The sequence below is a fragment of the Solanum lycopersicum genome, chromosome 11 (genome assembly GCF_036512215.1).
Source record: "Solanum lycopersicum chromosome 11, SLM_r2.1".
In the NCBI taxonomy this organism is placed as follows: domain Eukaryota; kingdom Viridiplantae; phylum Streptophyta; class Magnoliopsida; order Solanales; family Solanaceae; genus Solanum; species Solanum lycopersicum.
In genome coordinates, this window is record NC_090810.1 from 11,495,922 (window position 1) to 11,518,266 (window position 22,345).

At 28.5% G+C, this 22,345-nt stretch overlaps 2 protein-coding genes across 12 annotated transcripts; both read right to left on the minus strand.

Annotated features, from left to right (window-relative positions):
- Window positions 1-13,075: 13,075 nt before the first annotated feature.
- LOC101251055 (WD-40 repeat-containing protein MSI1) lies at window positions 13,076-22,164 on the minus strand. 11 transcript variants are annotated; one of them, XM_069291306.1, is made up of 8 exons: window positions 21,853-22,164; window positions 19,517-19,623; window positions 18,996-19,042; window positions 18,063-18,101; window positions 16,141-16,478; window positions 15,140-15,292; window positions 14,257-14,660; window positions 13,076-13,707 (listed from the first exon to the last, which is right to left on the minus strand). In XM_069291306.1, exons 1-5 carry the CDS (start codon window positions 22,016-22,018, stop codon window positions 16,427-16,429), a joined length of 411 nt encoding a protein of 136 aa, XP_069147407.1. In that variant the 5' UTR covers window positions 22,019-22,164; the 3' UTR covers window positions 13,076-13,707; window positions 14,257-14,660; window positions 15,140-15,292; window positions 16,141-16,426. The 11 variants fall into 11 exon arrangements, with proteins under 11 accessions (XP_069147407.1, XP_069147413.1, XP_069147410.1 ...); XM_069291312.1 differs by lacking the exon at window positions 18,063-18,101 and having other exon boundaries at window positions 16,141-16,529; XM_069291309.1 differs by lacking the exon at window positions 18,063-18,101 and having other exon boundaries at window positions 21,853-22,162.
- LOC138339220 (phosphoenolpyruvate carboxylase 4-like) lies at window positions 13,321-14,480 on the minus strand. Its single transcript, XM_069290802.1, has 3 exons — window positions 14,454-14,480; window positions 14,257-14,406; window positions 13,321-13,707 (listed from the first exon to the last, which is right to left on the minus strand). Exons 1-3 carry the CDS (start codon window positions 14,478-14,480, stop codon window positions 13,321-13,323), a joined length of 564 nt encoding a protein of 187 aa, XP_069146903.1.
- Window positions 22,165-22,345: the final 181 nt, after the last annotated feature.

The window sequence follows — 22,345 nt, forward strand, 5'->3', positions numbered from 1 at the left end:
ACTTATCTCATGATATAATAATTTATGTGATATAGTTTGATCAGATATTAAATATTTTAAAATTTACTATTTAAAACAAGTCGATATTGATGAATGATGGAGTTAAAATATCAATTAAAGCGTGTTAAAATACAAATAAGAAAAAATCTGGTAAAAGTTGAGGTTTTGAGTGTCATATATATATATATATACATAAAAATTAATTAAACAATGTGTGATATGATTGGAACTAATGACATATTATTTTCATTTATATTTATGGGTACAACACAAGTAATTAATGGTATACTAATATTCATTAAATTATAGGCATGTCTGCCTATAAAATATAGTCTTATACTATTAATTATATTTAATCTCTGAATATAGTAGGTTGCTTGAATATTGTGGCTTAATTCACACCTACTTTATGGAAAGAACATTTACTTGTATTTAGAAAGGTTCCTATGATGGTTGGTTTAAATGGTAAATCCTAGTAGCAGGAGTTAGAATATGAGTTTGGTAATGTTTAAAAAGAAATAATATTTGAAGTTAAATTTAAAATGAATATATATAGAAATTGATGTAGTGTATTCACATTTCACTTGAAAAAATCATTAGAATTTGATGAAGGTATTTATTTATCTCTTGAAAAATGATTTAAAAAAGTTCGAGTCAATTTCCTAAATGGTCATCCAAATTAAGAGAATTGCCTTCAAATATCATCTATGTTTCATTTAAGACCAAAATATCACTCAACTATCACTATTTTCCTCCAAATATACTTGACACTTCAAAATCATCACTCTCTCCTAGTTGGCATGACATGTCATCAAAAAAAATTTAATAATAAACTAAGTTAATTCATTGAACCCGTTTAATTAAACTAATGATCATATTATTTATTAAATTTTTTATTAGTTTATTAAGAATAAATTTTCATACTTAAAATCTTTATCATAATTAAACTTTTATTTTATTATGTTATGAAGAATACGTTTTAAAAATGTACTATAATTTTATCAATTTTGAATACTTGTAAACACTTACATTCAAAAAAAATATTAATGTACCAGTCACTCATTAACGCTAATTTACATCAATTAATCATAAGTTATATAATAAATCAATAATATTAAAGGTCGATTAATTATTTAAAAAATAATTATTTGGGTGCTTTTAAATCCATATATACTTACAATATCATTTTTAAAAAAGAAAATAGTAAGTGAATAATATTATATTTTTTATCCATTAAAAATACTAAATATCTCAAACGTCTTCTTAAATTTTAGTTCATGCCCAGTTATTAAATCATCATTTTGAAAATTAAACTTTTTTCAATTCATCAAATTTATGTCTCTACAAAATAAATATATATATTACATGAGAATTTATGAAGATTATAAGGAAAAAAAAATAAAAAGTCTAGTAACTTTATATATTGTCACCAAACAAAATTCAATGAAAAAATCTTTGTGTGCACTTATTACCTGGTAATTTTAAAATTCCTAAATAAATTAGTTGAACATTTTAAGCAATTTTTTTTATAAAAGTATTTAGATAAATTTGCATGGTTGACAAAAAAAATGGTAAGAAAGAGAAAATTATTATTTATCTTTTTTTTATTTTATTTTTTATTTTTATTCTTTCATTTTATATTATATTATATTATAACTTTACATAAAATTAAACATCAATAAATAAACTAATAATTAATTGAATTTCCTTACATAATTCAATAATATATATATATATATATATATATATATATATATTATATGAGATTCATATACTGATAAACAAAGATTAAATTTTTATTTCTATAAATATTATTTACTTACTATTTTCTTTTTTAAAACGACATTGTAAGTATATATGGATTTCAAAGCACCCAAATAATTATTTTTTAATAATTAATCGACCTTTAATATTATTGATTCATTATACAATTTATGATTAATTAAAATAAATTAGCGTTCATGAGTGATTTGTAAACCAATATTTTTTTTTGTGAATATGTGTATTTATAAGTATTCAAAATTGATGAGATTATCGTACGTTTTAAAAACGTATTCTGCATCACATAAAAAAATAAAAAGTTTAATTATGGTAAAAGATATTAAGTATGAAAATTTATTCTTAATAAATTATAAAAAAAATGATATGATCATTATTTTAGTTAAATGACTTTAATGAATTAAATTAGTCTATTATTAAAAAAAGATTTTAATTACATGTTATGCCAACTAGGAGAGAGTGATGTTTTTAAAATGTCAAGTATATGTGAAGAAAAATAGTGATAGTTAGGTAATATTTTGATCCTAAATGAAATATAAATGATATTTTAAGGCAATTCCCTCAACTTGAATGACCATTTAGAAAATTCACTCAAGCAGTTCTTCAATCCTAAAAAACTCAAATATTACACTAATAATTAGGGAGAAAAATTCATTACAATAAATTTTGTCATTGATATCAAAAAATCAAAATTATGTTGGTATTCAAACATGAAAAATACATTCTAAACAATAAGATAATGAAAAAACAAACTACATTATATATGAGCATAGTAATATAATTAATTAGGAAAAACGACGTGGATAAATAAATATATACTAATTAATTAGCTTATATAACTATTGTTTGAATTATTTACCACTTATATCTTCTTTTTAGTTATAATAATGTGCACCTCTCTCCTCTCTCCTCTCTCTTGTCTATGTACTCTTTTATACATACGAATTATAAATATACATATACAATTATATGATAGATTTACAAATACAATCCATTTCTCTTCATTCTTTGCCCACTACCGCTTGCCTCTCTCCTTCCTTTCGTAATCTCGCTCGTCAAATATACAAATACATATGTATATCAATTAGATATATACAATTATCTGGCAGATACATATATAATTTGAAGGATATCCAAACATAATTCACCTCTCTCTCTTTTTCCTCTCTCGCTCGCCTCTCTCCCCCCTCTTCCAATCTTGCTCGCCTGTCCTCCTTCTAAGCTCTAACGTATAATCACAAATTTTAATTAACAAATTATATCTATGGAGTCTAATTGAGTTGTTTTTAGTGGTTATTTACGAAAATTCATCTATTATTATGTTCGTTGTCATGACTTTTCAAGAAACGTTTTTATTATAAAACGATAATATAAATGTATGGATATTGATACTTTTTTTTACTATTTTTAATAATTATTAGAACTTTAAGATGTAAATCATATTTTAAAAAAAAAATCAAATATTTCTCTCAAAATCTATTATCAAACACATGATAAAACATTACTTAAAATAACTTGTCAAATATATTTAAAAGTGTATGACCAAGTGCTTGCGTAGTGTATGGTAAAAATATTTAAAAATATATGACAAAAATTAAATATTTCTCTCAAAATCTACTATCAAACACATGATAAAACATTACTTAAAATAACTTGTTAAAAATAATTTTAAATGTATGACCAAAGTGCTTGCGTAGTGTATTCCCAGCTAGGTGGAATAAAATTAAATACATTTTGGAATGTAAAAGGTGGATATTTATTGTATACTGGAAACAAGACGTGTACTGAAAACAACATGCACTCAAAAAGGAACAGACGTTGGAAAAGAAATGAAAGACGAAATAAAATGTGTCATGTGAGATAATGTTCAACTCAAAAAGTGTGGCCAATTTGTTGGTACAACTCTGATCAAAATAATGACATTTTACGTCTCAAATTAGGAAAAAATCCTTTTGGCCTCAAATTAATATAGGTTAAAAAAGTTTGGCAATTTGTCTTTTGTTTATTTGAATTATTAACACGCAAAATTAATAGATGTATAATCTATGTTTTCTATAGTTTTACATAAAAACTTAAGGGAGAAAAAAAGAAAGATAATATCACACATTATTTATAGATTTGTATTTATATTGTTTGATGTTTCTGCAGACATAATATATCATACAGAGGTTTAAATTATTTTATCTTTAAATAAATATATAAGTAACTATAGAAAATTTAGAAAAAGAAGAATCAAGAAAAGATATAAAGTTACCCACAGGCCACAATCTTGACAGTATAATAGCTTTTATTTATTTGTTGAGTATTCAATATTTTTGTGAGGTAATAGAATGTTTGCATTCTTATAGTATCTTTTTAAAAATTCGAAAAAACTTCAAGTGTCACTTTATATCTTTTTTTCTTATTTATTTAGTGATTATAATTCATCTTTTGTTATTTTTTATGTCTACGTATATATTTTAATCCTTTTTAAATATAAATTTGTGAAAAACTTCTCATTTAGTCAATTAAATGAAAATGCAAAATATATATGCAATACACGTATATTAAACTAATCTAATTTTTTTAGAAGAAGAGGTTAAACTATTAAAAGAAAATACAAGAAATATCCAATAGATTGGAATAGAAAATTTTATTTAAAATTTGTCACAAGTATCCCTTTCTTAATTTTTCCATTTCGAACTTCTATCAGATACTTTCACAACTCTATTTCATATGGTACCATTTTCTTATTCATACATTAAATAATAAAAGAAAATTAATTTTAAGTTGTTTATTTTAAAGTTAAGATTAATTCATTGCTTTAAACTTACATTTCAGTATGTTAATATCTTCTTGTATTCTCAAGCGTTTATAAATCAAGTATCTATAAAATTTATTGATATTTTATATAATTATCTTAACGGAAAAGGGCTTAAGATACCTTTGAAGCATTGAAAATTATATAAAAATATCCTTCATCCACCTATTGACTTCAAAATACTCTTTTCATCCACATATTGGTTCCAAAATGTCCTAGTCATCCACTTTTGGGTTCAAAATTGACAACTTATTTTAACAATTTTAAATTTAAACTATTTAAATATTTTTTTAAATACTTGGCGCTCAACTATTTGTTATATTTTAATTTATTAATATCATTTATAAATAAACTCACTATCCACACAATTAATAAACAAATTCTAATATAAAAATATCTCTAAACACTAGTAAAACACGACAAAAATACAAATTTCTGAAAATTACATTCAAAATTATTTAAGTCCGAAGTGAAGCCCCAATTAAATTTAGGTTGAGCCGCTTATTTAGAAGGTCACTTTCAATATGAATCTCTTTTAAGCTTGAATTTGAATTTATGAACAAAATGTAAAGAAGTAGTATATCCCGAATAATTCATACACTTTTTTAAAATATAATTTTAAAGATTTATCATTTGTTAAATATAAAAACTTGAATATATTATTTTCTTAAGAAAGTTATCTATTAAGTAACATCACATAATTGAGACGAAGTAATAATTAACATAAACATAGTCAGACTTTTAAGTTTATCGGTAATTTTTATTTAAAAACTTCAATTATAATATGTTTTGAATGAGGACTCGAACGTATATATGCATTTTCGTCTCAAATTTTTAGAAACACTCATTGGCAGTAGTTTTATTGTTGCATTAGTAATGGGGGCGTTTTTTAATCCATGGGATTTTATTAGTAATGGGTGGGTAGTGGATTGGTTTATAAATAGTTGAGCGCCACATATTTTAAAAATCTATTTGAATAGTTTAAATTTAAAATCGTTATATAAGAGATCAATTTTAAATTCAAAGGTGGATGACAAGGATATTTTAGAGTCAATAGATGGTTAAGAAGGATATTTTGGGGCAAATACGTGGATGAAAGATAGTTTTATATCATTTCTAATACTTTAAGGATATTTTAAGCCTTTTTTCATTATCTGAATTTTTAATAAATAAAATACAAACATGAAACTGTCGTGATAAATTTGATACTAAAGATCTTGTATTTTTTGTTTTGCTATACTGCAAATAAAATTAAATTCCATCAAATAAATTAAAATGAATGAGATAAATATGCTAGTGATTGCAATAGTTGTACATTTTGGAGGGGGACAACATAATGCTATGTGGACCAAATATAAAAGACCAAGCTCTGAAGGGTTGACTTTGGTCAACTCAAATTATTGATGCGAATACTTTTGTTGTGTTATAAAATAACCATCCAATGGAATTGACAAGACATGCTCCACTTGAGTAGAAATTTATGTCACATTTCATTTACCCAATTAAATTTCTTGTCAATCAAATCTCACAAAGTATACTATTCAATAATTTTTGGTCCTTGAATGGGGATAGTAAAATGAAAAAGAAAACAATTAAGACGAAATATTGTCAATATTCAAATGATATGGATGCTTCTTATACGGGCCGTCTCAATTATAAGGCCATTAAAACAATTACTTGAGATCAAAATTTTTATAAGGCTTCCAATTTTTTGTATATATATATTGATAAATTTAAGATTTTCTTTTCATAGAAAATAATAGTAATTATTTATTTTATTTTTATGTAGAGATCACTGTAATAATTGGGAAATGAGATTTTAATAGAGTTGAAAGAAAAAAATGGAATGAACATATAATAGCAAATGGTTACGTTATTTAAGATGGAGATCGTTGTAACAACTGACAAATGAAATAGAGTAGTGTTTAGTAAATTGTTACATCCTTTTTTACGTTATTATCTATTTTATTGACTTATTTATATATTAGCGATTATCATGAACTAACATTACTATTCATATATTTATCTTTTTGCAGCCTTTTCTATCTTTATTATCTTAATATTAAATATTTAAAGTCTATCGAACGATTAAGTCTTCAGCATAATGTAAATTAAAATATGTTGGTGTGTTTATATAAAAAAATAAAATATATTTTTTGTGTATTCTCTAAATTTCAAGTGCTGCAGCAAATCAATATTATCTTATATCGTTATATCTACTTATCAAACTTAAGACAACTATTTTAGTATCATTATATAGACTTTTTAAAGTTTTTAGTAGAATTTTATTATTCTAGCATTATATTATATTTTTTATTAAAAAATTTTATTATTATATTTTTACTTTTTAAGATATGCACATATTCTATTTCTTTCTTTTTGATACTTCACTTATAAAATTATATAGAGTACGATTTGATTTTTATAGGCTCTCAAATTGATTGAGACGACCATGTTCTTATGCAGAAATTAATTGATCTTTTTTTTTAAATGACTTATTTTATGATAGAAAAATAATTGCACTGAGAAAGTACCTTTTTGATATTTGGTTAGTAAATAAAAAATATTTTTAACATTACTTTACTCTACTCTATATAATAAGCGGCAATTTGAGGGGTCAAGCAGATTGCTTAGTCATTCCCCAGCTCCTCATATATTGTTACTCTCCGATTATCTCATCAATTATATTTAGTAGTTTTATGTCAATTTAACTATTTATCTTACTTACGTTTGAGTATGTCATATATTTAAATTACGAAAATAATTACTTTATAAATTATAATGAATAATATAAAATTAAAAAATTATTATTATGAAAATCTTACATGTATCACATAAATTGAAGTTAGATGAAATAATATATTATTTTAAATTAGATTACAAAAATACAGTAAATTACAATAATTAAAATAACTCATATAAATTGAGCTAGATGAAATAATATATTATTTTAAATTAGGTTACAAAAATACCGTAAATTACAATAGTTAATAACTTAATCTATTTAAAAATGAGTAGATAGTCACATAAATTAAGACAAATAGAATAACATTTATTGTGCTACTAGGATCGACATGAAAATTCTCAAATTTTTCTTTCTACTTCAATTTCTTCTATTCATTTAACACTTTCTCCGTTTAAAATTAATTATCTTACTATCTTTTTAAGCATGTTATGTATTTACAATTTATGAAAATATAGTATTATAAATCACAATAGTAAACAACTTAAATATTTAAAAACATATAAGAAAAACTTAGTTAGACTCTCAAAATTTCATACGTGTTCACATAAAAATTAAACAAAAAGTAACATATATTATTTGATATTTACATAGAAATAAAAAGTACAATAAATTAAAATAATAATTAACAATTAAAATATTAAATTGAGACAAATAAAATAGATATAATTTATCTACATGTCTTTATAGACGTGTAAGATATTCAAATGGCATTAAAGGGCATTTTGTCTTAAATTATTGAAATGAATTTTCAGTAATTTATATATTTAGAAAATATTACATAAAAAATATTACTCTCACCCCCTATTTACTTGTCCATATTTTCTTTTTTATATCTGTCACTATTTACTTATTTATTTTAACAAATAAAAAAAGGACACCAATTTTTTTCCTAATATACCCTTATTTAATTCTAGAAAATTTCTAGTACTACTCAGTTGTAATGTATGCTTTTTGAAATCAGAAAATACATTTATTATACTAGGGGAGTTGCATAATATTTTGAGTTAAGGGTAAAATTGTAACTAACTTATGATAATTATTGATGTCTTAATATATGTGTCACTTTTAAAGTAAACAACTAAATAAGGACAGCGAGAATATATATATTCTATTATTATCGTAGATTCTTCACTTTCATTACATCAATGTGGATTGCCTCGTGAAACAACAAATTAAAAATTTAAAATATTCTTAAAATTGTATAAAAAAATTTTAACTCTTCAAATTCAATCCATAGTACTACATAAATTGAGATAAAAGAGAAAAGACATTTCCATTAAAAAGGTTTTCTCAATAATTATATATTTGTAAATTGCGATTAAAACACTATAAATTGCAATATTAAACGACTTAAAATAACAAAAGAAATTAAAATATCATAGTCAAAGAATTTTTTTTATTAATTCTGAATTCGACATAAATTGAGACATAAACTATAAATATATTGAGTTACCAGTTACGATCCAAAGTTCCTGAATTACTCTTAGTTTCTTTAGAATTGAAAAAAGTAGCACATCTAATCTAAATTTTTATGAATTCTTTTAGTATTAAAGGTTAATACTATCTATAATATGTGTTGGTTAATGCAATGATATGAATTAATATTTGAAATAATCATAAAAGATAAATTCTCCTGAATTGTGGGAATAGTCATTTCTTTTATTCTGAAAAAAAGAAAATATTTTTCTACAACCAAACACGCAAAATTCATTTTTTATTCGATGAAAATGTTTTTTTGAAAAAAAAAAAACTATTTTTCCTTCTGAAAAATTTAAAAATACCGTGTCATACCAAAACATAGATGAAGAGTGTGATGCGATTTACAGCGTAGGATAAAAATGAAGTTATTAGAATTAGGTGACAAAGATATTATGAATATGAGATGTCATTTATAACTTGTTTTTTTTACTTATTTTTTTTACAAAATCATGTAAAAGAAATTTACTTTTCTAAACAAAATATTATTTTTTCTTGGATTCGATGAAACAAAATATAAATATTGATTAGCTGTCTATACATGTCCACGAAGATGAAAAAAATAATAATTTGATTTTGGCATATGTGTTTGATTAAATAGATTTGATATTTATCTTTTTTGCTACTAAATGGTGCTCTTCAAATTTTGTAATGTTATCCATACTTCACTTTCGTTGATTTTGAAAAAGTTATTATCTATTCAAAGAAAACGAGACACCATTAATAGTAAGTGGCATCTGATTCAAAAAATAGACTATGAACCCTTTTTTTTTTTGGGAAAAAATTGTTTTTTCTCAAGGAAATTAAAAAAAGTGTCAAGTCTCAATGTAACAAAAATAAAGAAAAAGAGAAAAATCTCAATAAAACAACTACAAATTTCTTTCCTTTTATAAATTATAAATTATCTCAACATATGCATCAAACTTTTTCAATCTAAATCACAAAACAAAAATCAATTTGGTCATACTATTTAAAGCATATTCTAAAGATATTATTTATAAACATGTGCATACATTCAATAAATCGATTTTGATCGGATGAATTCATTTTCTTGTATATATATAAGGAAATTTATTAGGTGTTTGAGTTGTTAAATAGATAGGGTTAAAAGAGGATTTAATTTGATAACGAAATTTGATAACTAACTTAATTTTCTTGTTTTAATCCTAGTTTGGTTGCTAACTCCATTGTTTTTGCTTGGTGTTATTCAATGTCTTTATGAAAAAGGCTAAAAAGAATCATTTAGATATATATAGATATAGAATAATATAAAACGGCAGCTAGAATATGTATGTCTTTGTTAGTTGACTAATAATAATAAAAATATTAATATGTATATGTTCTTATTCTCATATTCGTAATGTTTATCTTGGCATTGGTCATGTCATATTAAAATTAGGACTTCTTATTTAGAAGTTTTCTATCCCTGTTGTTCGTAGTTGGACTGCAAGGTCCATTTAAGATTGACACTTCTAATGAAAAATTTCTTTTATTCAAAACTTAAATTTGAAATATCTCATTAAAAGTGAAATACTTTATCATTACATTATAGAAGTGAAATACTTTAACATTACACTATAATCCATCTTAATGGTTAAAAAGACTTCTAACATGCAAGTGATGAAGTAAAATGATATAGTGTTAAGTTCACCACAATATTTAAATTATTCTTGCTACTATCTTAAATTATTTAGTTCAAGTATGCATCGACTTTTGAAATAATATATGAAAATATATACTCCCTCTATCTCAGTTAATATGAAACCTTTTATGGTATCAGAGTCAAACAGTTTAAGTTGGATCAAAATGTTGCGCATGAAATTTTCAATTTTTTTGAAATGAAATTTATATATTTGTAAACTACGTAAAAAATTATGAGTTATAATAATCGATAATTTAAAATGTTATAAAAAATTTACGATTAAAAATAGGCTAGTTTAACTCTTGAAATCCATGTGACATATAAAATGAAACGAAGGTAGTAGTAATTTCTCTGCATGTAGTAAACAACACATGTATGCCATTTTGTATAAAAAATACATATTTTGATGTAAATCATACAATAATATATATATATATATATATATATGGTATTAATTTGGTGGATGAGACTATACAAAGTAGTTTTCTCCTCTTTTTTTTACAAAAATTTATATACATATATTTTTTCCAGTCAAAGACATTAGCTAAACTAACAAGATTAACTAATTATCGATCCTACAGTCATATTACAGGAAGAAGGGGAAAATATCAATTATATTGTTGCTTAATTAACTAATCTTATTTTATAATATAAATCAAATGTGTTATTTATACTTCTCTGCATCCAATCATGTGTTTATTTGAATAATCCAGTACATAACAAGTTATTAATATGTGGTCAAACAATAATTAGCTACCTATTTATTTATGTGGTTTTATCAATAAGTCGTGGAATATATTATTAATGATAACAATATTTATTTTCAACCTATCACATGTCTATTTTCTGAATATTGATGGAAGCTATAGTTGGAAGGGATAAGAAAATGATACTTTGACTAGGCCCACTTATAGCAAGTTAACAATGCTGCATTGAAAATTGTGAAAATGATTAATATAATCGTAGCTTTGTCTTATAACTTTAACAGCACATCAAAATAATAACTTTAACAGCACATCAAAAATATTTTTTACGAACAATTAATTAATAATAATAATTTAATTATTATTTAAAATATATTTTTAGTGATATTAGTATTTTAAAAAAATATTTTTTATAATTTATAATAATATTTAAATTTAATAACAATGGACAAAGTGTAATTGAGGAGTGGTTGTGAGAGCAATTGGATATGCGGTCATTTTCCCAATAAGTAGAGAATTTAACTATGGAATAACAACTTATTATAACTCATCCAACATTTTAATGTGATGTATTTTTGATTTGTAACCACGAGTAGGACTACATTTGCACAATTAGTATTGGGAAAAAATAGCTTATACATGTGGCAAAACTCGGGGCAAACACGTACAAGAAATGGCAAAGAATATCCACAATGATTCGTTTGATAGAGTGGCTAGATCGAGGACTACTTCAGCTGATCTATTGGAATCGTAATTGAAACTTAGTAATCTAAAATCAATAACTCGTATTTCTATAAAAGAACAAATATGTTTCTCTACAATTACAAATCACATTAGCTAGTTAACATACATATATTATGGTATCTCCACGTGGAGAATTTTTATTAGATGTATTAGTATCTTTGTTGTCTAAGAGCCTGTTTGGCTCAGCTTAAAAGATGGTCAAACTGACTTAAAAGCTGGTTTTTGACTTATTTAACTGTTTGGCAATATTCAAAATAGCTTATTTTAAGTAAAAAAAAACTTATTTTAAGTCAAAAGTTAAAAGCTGGGGTAGGATTTTTTGTTTTTTAGCTTATAAGCTGTTTTAAGTTGACCACATTTTTATGTTTTTTCCCTTAATATTTTTATACAATCTCCAAATTACCCATATAACCCTAACATCTCTTTCTTCTATTTTCGCCTTTTCACGTTTGGAATAACAACTTCAGCATAACTGCTTATTTTAAATAAGTTTCAGCACTTTCAAAAGTATTTTTTTAAACCTGCTTTTATTAAGCCCATCCAAACGGGTCCTAAGAATAGAAGTATACTCTAGTAAAGGCTTGAATTTGGAATAGTACAAAAGCAATGTATTGATTAGTTCGATTTTAACATCTCCAAATCCAATTCAAGCAACAAGGCTTTATATTTTCACCCGATATCATTAACTTTCATTATTTATTTCATTTTTACAAATATTTAATCACTAATATATCTAACCAACTATTTATATTTCGGTAAGTAATGTAATGAACAGCGTGCGCAAGGACAGTTATATATTGATTTAACTCACTACCATATATTTTCAATAATTAGCTTGAATCGATTTGTTTTCAGTAATTACTCATCACTATTGTAAACAAAAAAGGATGATAACTGCTAAGTTACACAAATTTAATTGTTTAATGAAATCAATTATAGAATAATGAATATATTGCTTATGTTAGTTGTCATCGTAGGATATTATAAAATGAATGTATGTTCATTCTATATTTATCGTAACTTTTCGATATTTAATAGTGTCAAAATATACCGACTTTGATAAGTGTTAGATAATATTTTTAAAACTAGATAGAGCATGGCCGTGCAAAGCACGGCCCAACATTAAAGGATCATTATTTCAAAAAAATTAGTGCATTATATAAAAGATCTGATTTTCACATTAGTGAATTATAAGTGGTATAATATCATTGCAATAAAGAAGCCGATCATATTTACATATATGTCAGAAAGCAAAAGTATCCCCTTTGTACATTACACGAATCTCTAATGTTTTACTTGTCACCATATATAATGAGTAAATATTTTGTTCTAATTTATATGTAATGAATACTCACCAATTAGCCAAGGGTGTTGTTATTTGGTTCAACTTTCATACATTAATTTTTTCAACAATCTCCATAGGCCTGTGTCACCTCGCCCTTTTCTTTCGATGTACTTGTCTTGTCCATGCAAATATCCATGGAATTGCACGGAGTTGACAAATTCCACCTGAACTCTTTCTCCTTGTTGGACGGCTACCAATGTTGAGATATCCTAGCTCAGCCTGAGGTGTTGCTTCGTAGAAGTAAGTAAGGAACTCAGGGTTTTCATATACTGTGCTTCTATAACTCCTGCAACTCAAATTTGATATGTCATCCATCAGATTACGCCATTTTTGTTCCCTTGGAGGCTGTGGGGGACGTAAAGTAGCAAGAAGAACAGCTGTAGTGTATATCTCTAGCTGCCGAACAGCCATTTGGGGTAATTCGAATTTCGCCTGCACCATTTCTCCTTGTTCCGTAGATCTAAGAGAACCCTGATAATTTCAGTAATAAATTAAAAAAACTTCTTAGTGCATTGCAGGGAGGTGATGTTAAGGCTTTTCTGATAGCAAAGAAGAGCAAAAACTTAGTTTAAGAATCAGCAAACTTATGTCCACAGGTTGTGCCATATTTTTTATTATCTAGTCAAATTTTGTTATGCATGATAAGTTAGAGAGCATATTGTGAGTGGTCAGCTAGGAAGTTAAAAAGACTTAGACAAAGAGGAAGCAACAAAGGTAGGAAGAAAATTTGTGGCAATTCAATGAATTCTAAAATAGGGTGATGAACACATACACGTCTGTCTTCCGCTCCCGGATAATTATGGAAATATATGATATCTTTAGTAAAACCAATTCCTATCCAACTATACTCCCCTTGTCTTGACATTAACATGGAGTAACCAGTTATTACCACATGGTGACTGGAACTATATGGTTATGAACAACCTGATCTTAATCAACGCACCCATGATATAATTAAAACAATTCTTCAGGTACATAGCATGTATTAGGAACTTCAAGACAGTTTAACTGGAAACTAACCATAACATATCCAGGTGGCTGGGATTGAATTGCAAGGTATGTAGGACCACCACCACGGCCAATGCTTCCACCGCGTCCATGGAATAGAGTTATTTTTATTTCATATTCATTACATGCAGCTACAACATCTTCTTGAGCTTTGTAAAGCTCCTATGCAGCAGTGAAACGACCAGCATCTTTTCCAGAATCAGAATAACCAACCATAACCTGTGCACACCAACCATGATCTAAGCCCAAAAGTGAAACTTTTTTAGATAGCCTAATGCATCATGTCATAAATACCTCCTGATGCCCATTGTGGTTCTTTATGACGTGGTTCCTATACCAATCAATTGATAGTAATCTTCTAATCACTGAGCCAGCTTCTCTCAAGTCTTTGACGGTCTCAAACAGAGGAACCACATCTGTATACATAAATATTTAGCATTAAAGATTAATCCTACAATGTAAGAAAGAAAGGAAGAGCATAAAGATTATATCCAATCATCTAAAGGGGAAAAGAGATTGCCCCGTAGGCATGTGAACTTGTCTGAATGCAGATAAATAATAAGAATTGAAAAATTACCACCTTCCGTGAGATGGAAATTTTACAAGTACCAGCATAAGATGAAAACTGAAAAGACAATTCATTGGCTTAACATTAGCCCTACTGCATGAATATAGATCATATTAATTCTGAAAATATAGTGCACAACCAGACATCCAAACGCATATAAGTTTTTGCGCAAGTTCATGAAAAAAGTTCTACATTCTGTGCAAGAAAATGAAAAGACTGCCAACAATGTTAAGAAGACATATCTGAGTGGTCCTTACACCAGTCAAAAGGGAAGCATTATTAACTACATAAACGTGGAAAAGTCCAGCTAAGAAGTCTAAGCCGCACCTCACTTTGATGTGCGACTACAAATTGTATAGGCTTGGTCACTGATAGAGTTCGCAGATCCCATACGTGCAGATACTGATCATCCCCAACAGAGCCAAATAAATACTCATGCCTCAGATGCCAAGCTACATCCTCAACAACACCTTCATGAACCTACACATTTAAAATATTAGAATAAACCAAGAAAAGCTAACAAAAGCTTAATGAGAAAATAATACGAGAGACAAGATTCTTGTCCATGCTAGGTAGACTGAAGCTTCAGACAGCAAATAGTAGATAAGATGATACCAAAAATATCCTCGAGACAGAAGTTGGGACACTATTGAAGTTACAGTTTAACTTTGTAACATGATATTAATAAAGAGAACTCATGCTATTCTTCTTCGCTTGATTTTTTTTTACTTCGAGGTGCCTGGGGGTGTTTGCTGGAAGGGAAAGCATACAAGTTCTTCCCCAATTATCAATCATGGTTATTTGCACAAGATAAAACTACAGAACTGGTAAGAAGAAAAAGTTAATTTAGTAGTGACCAAATCCTCCAAGTCCAGTAAATGTGAAGCTTTAGCCAAATTGTCCTCTCGTTTATGTAAGACATCATTTTTCTTCCCCATTTTACAGGAACAAACTTGCAAAAGAAAAGATATTTGATGTTATTTTTCAGTTCTAGAGATTTGTATAATGTACAACGCGGATGATTTTGCTTTCTGACATATATATAAAATATGATCGGCTTCTTTATTGTAATGATATTATTTCACTTATAATTCACTAATGCGAAAATCAGATTTTTTATATGATGCGCTAATTTTTCTGAAATAATGATCCTTTAATGTTGGGCCGTGCTTTGCACGGCCATGCTTTGCACGGCCATGCTCTATCTAGTAGTAATATAAGAAACAAATAACAATATTAAACCAATGTGCAACAAATTGATAATCTATGCAGTGTAACATGGCAGTATCTATCCTGTGCAGACTCATGAAAAAAAACACGAGGCAAACCTTAAATATCTGCATAGCCTCTATAGCCTTATTTTTGGGAGTGGAATTAATGTCCCATAAACATATATGTGAGTCATCTGAACCACTCAATAGATGACCCTGCTTAAATTGACTCCAAGACAAACCATAGCCCTCTGTACTGTGGCCTCTTAACCTTAAATCTGGATTGCATGCACCATCTAGAGGAGGCTTAGATGGATGTTTACTGTAGTCAAAAACATATACTTCAGCACTAACTGTCTTAGTTGCAATGATAAATGGGTTTTGGGGCATATATCGAGCCCGATTAACCTCTCCATCGTGATTTATTTGCTGGAATTTGTTCCGACTTTTTTCCCCTTTAATAGCACCAAAAATCCATATGAACAGAAAGAAGGCCAAATTAATTACTGCATGTGACAACAAAACATTGAAACGCAACATTGGCAAATGAAAAAATGAAACAACAAAACTTCTCCTAAGCAAAAGCAAAATAGAACATCAACAACAAACTCAAATTAAAAAAAAAATTACAAGTATGAAGAGACCCAGATCGAATTAATGAACAAAACAATGTGAAAATAACAACACACCAGCCAAAAAGAGATGGGAGAAATCAAAAACTAAATGAAACAACAAAACTTCTCCTAAGCAAAAGCAAAATAGAACATCAACAACAAACTCAAATTAAAAAAAAAATTACAAGTATGAAGAGACCCAGATCGAATTAATGAACAAAACAATGTGAAAATAACAACACACCAGCCAAAAAGAGATGGGAGAAATCAAAAACTGACATTTGTTAATATAAAAAAGTGGAAAAATCAAAACATCACAGCAGACTTGGTCAAGCAGAAATAATATAAATAGCGAGCCAGTACTATATTTATAGATTGGAAAGAAGGGACTCTCCAAAGAGAGTCCCGAGCGGAATGAAGTATCATCTCCAGATTATAGTTGGGATGTATACAGTGCTGGCTTTTTTGTTTTGGTGGTTGTTGTCCTGTCTAAGTATCTAATTGTTGAGCATCTAGCTACGTACAAGCAGCCAGAGGTTTTTGCTTACACCTGCTCAATCTTCTTGAAGTTATTTTTTATTTGCATACATCATTTGATCCTACGGGCTGCTGATCTTTTCTTTTTGGATCAGTTTGTGGTGCTTGATTGAATACGTGCTTGTATTGTTATTTTTGTCTCCTACGTTCATTACATACACATCTTCGTCTCTCATTAAAGCAACCAACAAACAAAACCCCATAAGTGCTAGCTCCGGATATCGATCAAGAACTCTATCTGTCATATCCAGGTACGCTAACTCAGTAACTTCAAGAGCCCTGGACATTGCCCTCAAAACCAAATCATGATCAACTGGACCCGTCTTTAGTCTCTTCTCATTTTTACTAGTCCTTTCCTCCTCAACTCTATTTTCCTCCTCTTCAACTTTCTCCTTAGCTTCCAATCTAAATTTCCATGGGAACAGTTTCTTACTCTCTTTGTGCTTACTTAACAAACCGTGTTTCAATTTCGACAATAGCAATGACCTCCTATTCACTGCTGAACCAGCATTATTTACACTTGATGCATCGTCTAATAGGATCTTCTTGATTCACATACTACATGTATGCATTTAGTGAGATGAGAAGATATTTAAAACGTATTGATTCGTTGTGGAGTTGTAGAGTTAATATCTTCAACGATCACTGAACTATGAGTGATTCCTTGAGCATATTTATCATCTTTGCAAACTTACTCAAATACTATCAAGATGCCAATATTCCATAAAACCTTATCCCCCTAAATATTTCTAAATCAACAAACATAACGAATATCATCAAAGTAAGATGATTAACCTTGGTGGATAAAATCATAGCAATTATGGGAACAATGACTTTCATTTGGAGGTTAAACAAATGAAAACAAACAGCATAAACAAGGGATCTTACATGGTAACCACTACCATAGCTCTTTCTTTGTGCGAAAGCCTAAACATGTAACGACATAAATTAGTGTCGAAACATTCCAGCTATATGGTATAACTATAACATAGCAATGAATCAACTATTCCTTATAATTAAAAGAAATCTATATTTTTTTTTTGTGAAGACGCCAAATTTATGAGCAAAACATAAAGTATTATATCCTTAAAATTCTACAGTTGCTTTTATAGAATATTATGTGTTCACAATTATTGATATGGATGCAATTTGTCCAGCAAATCATATGTGAAATACTAACCAAGTTGTGAGGTGTGATTAATAACAAGAAGAGAGCTTGAAAGTTATTCACTCAACAAAGACGACATCAAACATCACAGTTTTGAGAATATGATATATGAACAAAGCAAGATTTTGACGGTGATTAATCACTAATTTTATCCCTCAGAATAAGAATAAAGAAAAATGAAGATACTATTATAAAAAATTCATAAGAATACAATGAATGGATATGATCATATACACATATGTAACTGAAGGTCGATGACAGAACTACCAACTAAACAAGAGATCTCAACTCATGAAAAGATACAATTAAATTATTAATAATTAAAACATAAGACACATACATACAAAGAATCAACCTCATATACTTCACACCAATTACCTGGTGCCAGTAGCACAAAAGAATCGAACAAGATGAAAAGTTATGTTTTGACTCTGAAAGCATAAAATTTTGCTACAAAATTAATCAATGGAGATAACAAAATATTTAGAATCAGCCATATAAGATAGCTAAGTTTTACAAAACTCGAAACATAAGAACAACAAATTAGTTCACCCTTAAAAGATAGGGCATTTCATAGTTTTACGAAATTATAGAAGAATCTAATGTACACAAAAATTGAAATGAAGGTCGTACGAAAGCATTAACGGACATACCTTTTGCTCAATTTTGGTATAAGTAGCTGCAGATCTTGAACGTCACACTGGAAGTGAAAATAATTTCAAAATGAAGGAGGTGAAGAAAATTCAACAATATAAGACTAAATGAAGAAAGCAGAAAGTTAATTTCAATGAAAAACCCATATATGAATTATAATTTAAAAGAATTATGAAGAAAGAAGACCAACTGAACTGAAGGAATCCAGAAAAAATTGATTCTGACGGAAAATTCATTTTGTTCAAAAGAATTATTATGAAATAAGACCAAATTAGTTACTGCATGAGAGAAAATAAAACGAAAATCTGAGTATCCCGAAGTTATTTTCTGATGAAAACACAAGAACAAAACAAAAACTAAAGGCACAATGATTGAAACTATTGAAAGCAGCTGAAAAATTGAACATGAACAATAAACCCCATATGGAATAAGAAGTGGTCAACGAAAGATAAAATTGGGGAACATTTTTAATGTACTTTCAATTTTGAAGAAAACAAAGAAACAATATGAAGAAAATTACCTTGAAGGCTGGAACAATGTTGGAGAAAGGAGAAGTTTTTGGAGTTGAAGCCTTGAAGGGTAAAGAGTGATGTGCATTGAAAATGAAAAAGGCATTCTGAAGATTACCTGGAAAGAAGACACGTAGTTATCTTTTAGAATGAAAAAGACAAAAATATTCTCAGATGTGATGAACCAGGCATGTTGAACAAGCCATTTCTAATATAGTAGAATTAAAAATTCAACTAAACCATATGAAAAAATGAGGAAAAATTAAGATGATTGAGGCAATTTCTTATAAGTCTAATTATAGTATTACATTGTACAATAATAAAAAATTTGCTATGATACAATTTTAAAAAAAGGCATAATATATATACTGGATTTTAAACTTGGCTTTAAATTTTAACTTTGACCTCAAATTTTTATAGTGCACAAATAGACACTTTAACTATCCCATCTTTCAATAAATAAACACGTGATTTCTATTTGGCAAAATGCGTGAAATGCACGCATTCTGCGTGAGTGAGGGATAATTTTCGAGGCCACAAAGGTAAAAAAATGTTGAAATGACAATTCTATCATTAATGAGTCTCTTTTATATTAATTAAAATTAATTTTAATTTTTTTGTAGTTTCAAAATGACATGTAAGATATTTTTTTTTAAAAAAAGACATGTAAAATGTTTAGTTAGTTGGCAGCCGCTGATTGGCTCTCTAATACACGTGAGAGCGTTTGCATTTTGATGTACTTTGGCTCAAAAAATTTACGCTTATTTATTTATTGAAAGATAGGATAGTTAAAGTGCTTATTTGTGCACTATAAAAGTTTGATGTCAAAGTTAAAATTTGAAGTCAAGTTTATAGTTTAATATATGTATCATGCCTTTTGAAAATAATTGATCGAATGAAACTATTAACCCTAATTTAAAGTACGTGCGAAAGTATAAGCTCCTTTTGTGGTGAGGTGACATGCAAAATTCATGTGAGGAAAAAAGAAGAAGAGGAAACCTTCTCACTATACCGACAAGATTTTAAGCTAAAAACTAGTAGTAGCAATTAATTATACTAGGAAAAGGTCCGTATGGAAAATAAATTTTGAACACTTAATGCTTCAATAATAGGATGAGCCTATAGAGACATTTGTACCAGTTGTTTCCTTGGTGTCATGTGCTTGCGTTTGTTACCACTTATCCAAAGAGTCATTTTCAATTGTAATGAAATCTTTGACATTTTTCAAATAACAAGTATGGGGCTAGATTTAATACTCAATAATGCACTATTGAAGATTGTATGCTTGTCTCGTCTCTTTTGCTTTATAGCCTTTGTCACGAAATTAGAGTCTTACTAAAATTTCGTGCGGCACTGGACAATTTACTCACGAATCTTTCGCGATCTTGTAAGCTCAAATAAGCCTTTAAGACTCAGATCGCTGAGAATGAAACGAATATTTAGAAAGATTTGAGAACTTTAGAAGAAGGCTTTTTTTATCATTTGGAAGATTGATTACAACTTGTTGGATGCTTGTTTTCAAGCTTGGATGGATTTTACGAATGAGATCCACCCTATTTATACTACTTCCTAGGGGGCTAAAGTGTAATTTAAAATTACTTGCTAGTTTCTAAGTTATTTACACTTTGGCCCCCTCTCTAGAAATCTCTACATTTTCTACGAATTTCTAAGTATTTCCAAGAAAATATCTAAGGCTCTAGAGATTTTAAGGAAAGACTAGGGGATTCTAAAGTCCTCCACTGACCTCCTTATAATTCTAGACTATTCTCCCTTCATTCGGTGCCAAATTTAAACTGTGAAGTGGAGGAACATGACACTCTCCACCACCTATTGATGCGACGATCGCGTCACATAGTCACTGCATCAGCGATTGAGTTTTGCCTTCTCGTATGTGCGACCAATAGTCTATTGAAATGATCAATGCCCTTGTGTAACTCCTTCAATTTCTTCTTTATCTCTTCTAACTCGGCCTCACGATCTACCTCCTTCCTAGTGTACAAGCGCCTCGACGACTTCTATGGCATCACGACGTTGTTCCCTCTTGGAATCTTCTTCGTGCACGGTGGTAAGGACTTCTTAGCATCATTGTCTTCTTTCAAACTTGGAATGGTGGATACAAATGCCGACTTCTCCTTCTTAGGATTTGTCTTGAGCTGCATGGCCGTTAGTCGGACCTGCCCTTTTGTCTTCAGTGAGCTTAACCATGGGAACAATACATGTTGCTTCTTTCTCTATGACCATAAGTCGTTTGAGGTAAGGATCGATCACAGCGTGACACTGCTGGAAGAATTCTTGCCCAAGAATTATATCAAAGAGGTTTAAAGGAGCGATAGTAAAATTGTCTTACCTTGCCACTCTCCTAGCATGATGCTTACTCCATGTGTGACTCTGCTCATATAAGTCGGTGATGCATTGACCGTCCCGAGTTGGCCGCTACTTGGCCTGTAATGCAGTCCCAACCTTGACACTGCCGTCTTGGTCATGATGTTGGCTTCTGCACTCATGTTGATCATAGCACGACCATATTCTTTCGGCTTTCCTGGCTGCTTCGTGATGGCTTCTCATAGTCCTATCTAGCCTGATTGCATCGTCTCCGCGCCTTGTTCTTGCTCATGTGCATCCTTTTTTTCCTATCTCGCATGATAGCATGAATGCTCTTCAGTTCAAGGCACCTCGCATAGCCATGCAGCCCACCACATATGTAGCAACCACCTCTTTTGGCAACCTTTGTCTTTCTCTTTGCGTCGCCATGACGTCCAAACTTCTTGCCATCGGACTTATTCATGCTTCTTAGGATGTTGCTGTTGCTCCTCGCCTTTGTCGCAATCTCCCCCACCATG